Genomic DNA, 7,364 nt, shown 5'->3' on the forward strand with positions numbered 1-7,364 from the left:
ATCCCTTCTCCTCCATTCTCCTCTCAGGATCTTGGGCACGCACGCACACGCGCCCGGCATGAGTTTCAAGCCACCGGGTCCGGGACACGAACCGCGGTCGACTACGTGGGAGTCCAGCGACATAGCCATTACGCTAACTGCTGGTTCCCCATCATTTATTTATTTTAATTTGACCAGAGAGAGAGGGAAAATAAGAAAGCAAGCCACCAGGTTTAGGACTCGAACCATTGTCGGCCATGTGGGAATGTCTAGCGCCTCAACCACCATGCCACCTGCTGGTCCCTGTTCAGCAAATATTTACCAAAGAACACTGGATTCCCACATAGTCGACCGCGGTTCTCGTCCTGGACCCGGTGGCTTAGAACTCACGCCGGGCGCATGTGCGTGCATGCCCAAGATCCCGAGAGGAGAATGGAGGAGAAGGGATTGTGGCGTGACCATCCCCCCTGGGGGGTGATTTCTCACTTTCTGTCTCTATGTCTCTCTGTCTGTCTGGCAAGCGCACGTGCCCTATACCAAAAACCTCTCAAAAAGAAAAAAAAAAAAGAACATAGTCTGGCAGTTTAATAAGCACATTATTTTGAATAATTGCCAGTGTGGTGTAGAAAGTAGGAATCCAGATTATATTTCTCCCCAAAACTTACATGGCCATATCTTCATCTGGTGTATGACATCAGCAGTCTGCTTCTTCACAGGCTGTAGTGAGGGTCAAATGTGTGAACAACTTACTAACATATGGAAGAGTTAGGGTCAGGGACCAGCAGTTGGCGTAATGGCTGCGTTGCTGGACTCCCATGTAGTTGGCTGCGGATGAGTCCTGGACTCAGTGGCTTAAACTCATGCCGGGCGCGTGTGTGTGCATGCCCAAGATCCTGAGAGGAGAGTGGAAAAGGGATTGCAGCATGGCCATCCACCCTGGGGGGTGATTTCTCACTTTCTATCTCTCTGTCTCTGTCTTTCTGGTGAGCACATGCACCCTATAGCAAAAACCTCTCTAAGAAAAAAATAAATTAAAGCAGTCATGCTTTGTTTTCTCAATAAGAAGCTCTTAAAACCTGACAAATGAGACCAGCAAATATTGTAATGGTTACGTTGGTGGACTCCCATGTAGTCAACCGTGGTTCAAATCCCAGAACCGGCAGCTTAAAACCCATGCTGGGTGCATGTGTGTGCATGCCGAAAATTCCAAGAGGAGAAGGGATTGTGGTGTGGCTATCCCGGGTAGGGGGTGATTTTTTGCTTTCTGTCTCTTTGTCTCTCTGGCAAGCTTATGTGCCCTATAGCAAAAATCTCGTAAAAAACCAAAAAACAGAAAACAAAACTTGACAAGTTATTGTGTGTCCTCTCATTTCTTTATCTTTGTGTCTGCTTTATTGTAGCACACATCACATGGAGATGGGCGTCAAGAAGTTACTTCTCGTCCTGGGCGCTCTGGAGCTCGATGTAGAAACTCTATAGCTTCTTGTGCAGATGAACAACCTCACATTGGAAACTACAGACTGTTGAAAACAATTGGCAAGGGGAATTTTGCAAAAGTGAAATTGGCAAGGCATATCCTTACAGGCAGAGAGGTAAATATGAATTGTCCTTATTTCTGTTAAAATATTAGCTTTGTTTATTAGTATGTGCAAGAAAAAGGAACTGAATATATATTTGGATTTATTTCTAAGCAAAGATTTTTTTTTTTTAAAGAACATGAAGCATGCATGTATTAATTGTCTGGAAGTTGTTTTGCTTTCCCATTAGTTTAAATGTTGTTAATACTATACTGAGTGTTTGAATAATCCTTGCCTTTAAAAACAGGCAGTGTTTTATCATTTTTGATTGTAATGTATCTGCCTCTGTGGTAAAAATCACCTTGAACTTCATGTGTTCACTTACCTGTTTAAGTTCAAGGTCCTTACAAATCAATAGTAGTATTTATATTCATAGATTTTTCCTGAGAGGTCTCTTCATCTCTCTATATGTATTTTTATTATACTTTATGCTTGATGGGTTATTATGCAGGAAGGCACATACTTTCATAACATTTTTTGTGGGGGGGAGAGGTTTTTGCTATAGGGTGCATGCTCTTGCAAGAGAGACAGAGAGAGACAGAGAGACAGAAAGTGAGAAATCAGCCCCCCGGAGGATGGCCACGCCGCAATCCCTTCTCCTCCATTTCTCTCTTGGGATCATGAGCACACACGAACATGCGCCCAGCGTGAGTTTAAATCATCGGGACTGGTACTCGAACCACAGTCGACTACATGGGTGTCCAGCGACATAGCCATTGCGCTAGATGCTGGTCTCTTTTGAGGGAAGCTTTTAAAAGAAATTCACCCCCTGTGATAGACCCTTGTGGTTGATGTGCCAAGAATGCTTGACAGATGTCTGTAGCAGTGAGGCCCATGGCCCAGCAGACCAGAGGCTGCTAGAGAGCCAGTTACTCTGCCTTTTTTTTTTTTTTTTTTTAACAATATACCTGACCATGCCTGGACCTTTGTACTTATAGATCTAACACAGTGTAATGGCAGCATAGTTTTCCAATGTATAGTGTTTATCAATGTATGTAACAGTTTATCTCGTTTGTGGACATTGGTGCTGGTTTTTTGTTTGTTTGTTTGTTTGTTTTTTTCTTTTTTCTGTTACAAACAGATCTGCAGTGAACATTTTTGAACATAACTTTTGCTCTTGCTAAGAGCATTTCTGGGGGCCAGCAGATGGCATAGCAGTACATCACTGGGCTACCACATGGCTAACCACTGTTCAAGTCCCAGAACTGATGGCTTGAAAATCACGCCAGGTATATGTGGTGCATGCCCAAGATCCTAGGAGAATGGAGAAGGATTATGGTGTGGCTATCTCCCCTGGGGGGGGGAGTGATTTCTCACTTTCCCTCTCACTGTCTCTTTCTTTCTCTAAACCTCTCCAAAAAAAATTGTTTCTGTAGGATAATTCCTAAAAGTGGAAGCCCTACATCAAAGTGATGGATATTTGACAATGTAATAGATACTGCTACATCAGTTTTGGAAGCAATGCGATGTATAAGGCTGCGTGGGGGATATGTCCCAACAATCCAGGAGGGGCGAGACAGGAGGACTGCAGGCTTATGGCAGGCCTGGGCAACAGGTACTGTCTAGAAATAGCCAGATGTGGTGCTGTACACCTATAGTCCCAACTAGAAGGCCGAGGCAGGAGGATTGTGATATAACAAGACTCTATCTAAACAAAAAGGAGAAACATCATATCTGCTCTTTCATCCTATCAAAGTGAATGAATGTCCATTTTCCTACATGCTGCAATTTAGTTTTTTTTTTCTATTTTATTGTCTTAGTTCATTTTTGCTGCTCTAATACCAGAGATTTTAGGAATTTATAAAGACAAATATATGTCACATTTCTGGAGGCTGGGAAGTCCAAGGGGGAGGGGCTACAACTGGTAAGGGACTTCTTGCTTAGTTATAACATGGTGGAAGGCCAGAATGAGAAAGAAAGGTGTGTGTGGGGGGGCTATTCTTTTATAAAGAAACCACACCCACAAAAACAAACCCACTCCCAGGATAATGTCAGTATTCATGGTCTAATTACCTGTTAAAGGTCCCACTTCTCAGCAGGTGTTACAATGGTCATTGATCTTTTAAAAAGAATTATTTATTTATTTAATTCCATTTGTTTATTATTTTATTTGAGCAGAGAGAGAGAGAAAGGGAAAGCAAGAGTGCAAGCCACCAGGTCTGGGATTCAAACCACAGTTGGCCAACTTGGAGTCCAGTGCCTTTAACCACCATGGTACCCGCTTGTCCCCATGGTCATTGAATATAATCTTGGGAGGGAGCACACATGGAAACCATAACAGTGATGGACAGAAAGTGGTATAAAATTAAAAAAAAAGAAAAAAAACTTGCATTGCCCTGATCACTGCTTAGATTTTTAGTGTTTTCTTACGTTTTAATCATTCATATTTTCTAAAATTTTTCTGGTGGTCCAACAGGTAGCATGGTAGTTAAGGCACTGGACTCTCACATGGTCAACTGTGGTTTGAGTCCTGAACCTGTTGGCTTGAAAATCACACTGGGCACATGTGCATGTGTGTGCAAAACTCCAGGAGGAAAATGGAGGAGAAAGGATTGTGGCAGGGCCATCCTCCCTTGGGGGTGATCTCTCACTATCCCTCTCACTGTCTCTCTCTAGCTATGAAGAAAAAGAAAAACTAAAAAAGAAACTTTCTGTTTATATCCTTTATAGACTATAACTTTGGTTTTTCTTTTTTCTTTTTTTTTTTAAATTTATTTATTATTGTTAATATTATTTTTCACATGAGTTTTTGCCAGAGAAAGACAGAAGAGAGAGAGAGAGGAAGAGTGAAAAAGCAAGCTGCCAGGTCCGGGACTCAAACCATGGCCAGCCATGTGGGAATTCCAGCACCTTAACCACCATGCCACCTACTGGCCCCCGTAACTTTGTTTTTAACCATAGTGATGTTTGTCATCTTTATGATGTATCTATTGTATAGGTTGTAAATGATTTTTTTCCCAGTTGGCCCCTGTATAGTTTCTCCATTCTCCAAAACTTTTTCTTTTTTAAAAATTTAGTTTTTAGAGAGCTGTGTGTGTGTGTGTGTGTGTGTGTGTGTGATAGAATTTGTGTTTGCTGTAGGGCACGTGTGCTTGTTGGAGAGAGAGAGATAGGGAGACAGAAAGTGAGAAATCACTCTCCAGGGGACATGGCCACACCCCACAATCCCTTCTCCATTCTCCTCTCAGGGTTTTTGGCACATGCACCAAGTGCCTGGTGTGAGTTTTAAGCTGCGGGGTCCAGGACTCAATCCACAGTCAGCCACGTGAGAGTCCGATGACTTCATCTGCTAGTCCTCCAAAGCTTTTTCTTATCTGTCTTTAATTCAGAATTCTTTAGAAGTCTGGTAATTTCAGGTTGTCCATTTTTATTTAAGTTGGAGCCTTAAGAAGTGGGTCAGGGAACCAGCAGTTAGCATAATGGCTATGTCGCTGGACTCCCACGTAGTCGACCGCGGTTCACGTCCCCGACCCGGTGGCTTAAAACTCACGCCGGGTGCATGTGCGTGCGTGCCCAAGATTCCGAGAGGAGAATGGAGGAGAAGGGATTGCGGTGTGACTATCCCCTCTGGGGGGTGATTTCTCGCTTTCTGTCTCTATGTCTCTCTCTCTCTGTCTGTCTGTGCCCTATAGTGAAAACCTCTCCAAAAAAACAAAAAAAGAAGTGGGTCAGAAGCTGTGTTTATTTATACAGGATATGGTTGACCATACAGTTTTCCTGTTGAGAATTGTCCAGTAGTTTTTACGAAGGACCCCAGATACTTGTGTTCTTAGGTCTCTTCTCTGGGAATGTTTAGTTTCTCCAGGTAGACTCTTCTCTCTGGCCAGCCACGGTGATGCATTGGTAGAGCGGTGCTCTGCCATACTGGCACCATATAGGAAGTTTCTAGGTTCTCTCCTGGAGTCTGTTGTGTGTGTGTATGTGGGTGTGGGTGTGGTATGAAGTGGGACATGCATTCCTATGATCCTAACTAAGGTAGGGGATAGGGTTGTGATGTCAAGACCCTGTTGGTGTTGCATGTCTCTCTCTCTCTCTGTTTCCTTCTCATGGAATAAATAAACTTTAACAAAAGAGAGTCCTTGTAAAAAAAATGTGTATCTTAGGCCCAGCAGGTGGCGTGGTGGTTAAGGGCACTGGAGTCCCAAATGGCCAGCTGCAGTTCGAGTCCCAGACTTGGCGATCTGCTTTCTCTTTCTCGCTCTCTTTCTCTAAAGCTGTCTGGTCAGATTAAAAATAAATAAATAAATAAAGTTAAGTAAAATAATTCTTTTTAAAAGTGTGGTTTCTTTTTTGGGACCAGCAGTTGGCGTAATGGCTATGTTGCTGGACTCTCACATAGTCGACCGCGGTTCGCATCCCGGACCCGGTGGCTTAAAACTCACGCCGGGTGCATGTGCGTGCGTGCCCAAGATTCCGAGAGGAGAATGGAGGAGAAGGCGTGGCCATCCCCCCTGGGGGGTGATTTCTCTCTTTCTGTCTCTCTGTGTCTGTCTGGCGAGCGCACATGCCCTATAGCAAAAAAAAAACCCTCCAAAAAAAAGAAATGTTTCTTTTTTTGTGTGAGAAAAAAGAGAATACTTTTTTCTTTATTATCATTATTTTTAGGTTTTTGCCATAGGGCTTGTGCACTGATGGGGAGAGAGAGAAAGTGAGAAATACCCTTCTGCCCCAGGGGGTGATTAGTATTAGATAAGGTCATTGGAGTGATAAGGTCATCATACCCTATGCTGTCTGGTGCCTCTGCAGAGTCCTCACTAGTGAGACTTGATAGCAGACCTCCAACACCATGCTCTAAATAAACTTACACTCTTTATAAGCTACCCAGGGTGGTATTTAGTTATTTAGTAACAGAATAGAATAAAACAAAGTGTATGAAGAAATATGCACCTAGAAATTCAGGTTGTGGATGTTGTTCTTTGATATTATACCAAAGTTCATCAAGTTGTAGTTTTGGGAGTGGGCAGTGATTAGTTGAATTTTTATTCAAAATAACTAGTGACCAACAAAAAGAGAATGCCCTGAGCAATTTGCTGAGCAGTTATAGAAAGTGCGAAAGGTGAAAGGCTTAGTATTTTGATGACAGATAAAATTAAAAGCATAAAAATGATCGACCAACATGCTTTTAGTATGATCTGGAGGTATAATTAGTGTGTAGGAAAAGAACATATAAACCTAATTTGTACAAATGAAAAATCACTCAATTACACAGCTGTGAACACTCTATTGTGGCAAAATGTAAATAACATAAAATGTATAATTTCAGCCTTTTTAAAAAATGATTTTATTTAATTTCATTTATTCGTTCATTTGTTTATTTCAATTTGACCAGAGAAGGGTAGAGTATGTGTGTGTGTGTGTGTGTGTGTGTGTGTGTGTGTGAGAGAGAGAGAGAGAGAGAGAAAGAAAGAGAAAGCTGCCAGGTCCGGGATTTGAACTGCAGTTGGCCATGTGGGAGTCTGGCACTCTTAACCACCAAGCCACCTGCCGGCCCCAATTTCAGCCTTTAAAAAAAAAAAAAATTGTCAGGATACTTTCACTCACCAGAGGAGAAAGACACCCCCTAATGGGGTGTAGTCGTGCCTCAATCCCTTCTCCACATCTCCATTTTGTTAGAGTTTTTTGCACCCACACATACATACCTGGTGTGTTTTTTCAAGCCACTGGAGCAGAGATTTGAACTGTGGTCAGCCATGTAAGATCTGGCTCTCACCCTTTGAAGACAGCAGGCGGTGTAGTGTTAAGATGCTGGACTCCCATGCAGTTGACTACAGTTCAAGTCCCTGACCTGCCAGTTTGAAACAGCCAACA

The 7,364-nt window shown here is 42.7% G+C and overlaps 1 protein-coding gene across 6 annotated transcripts in view; it reads left to right on the forward strand.

The window, feature by feature from the left end:
* Positions 1-7,364, forward strand: part of MARK3 (microtubule affinity regulating kinase 3) — a 159,363-nt gene that overhangs the window by 33,600 nt on the left and 118,399 nt on the right. For all 6 annotated transcript variants that reach the window (XM_006160041.3, XM_006160042.3, XM_006160043.3 and 3 more), the window contains exon 2: positions 1,380-1,571. In XM_006160041.3, coding sequence (XP_006160103.1) covers positions 1,380-1,571 — 192 coding nt within the window. The remainder of the gene's footprint in view (positions 1-1,379; positions 1,572-7,364) is intronic.

This window comes from Tupaia chinensis, unplaced genomic scaffold, assembly GCF_000334495.1.
Source record: "Tupaia chinensis unplaced genomic scaffold, TupChi_1.0 Scaffold000671_2, whole genome shotgun sequence".
NCBI classification, from domain to species: domain Eukaryota; kingdom Metazoa; phylum Chordata; class Mammalia; order Scandentia; family Tupaiidae; genus Tupaia; species Tupaia belangeri.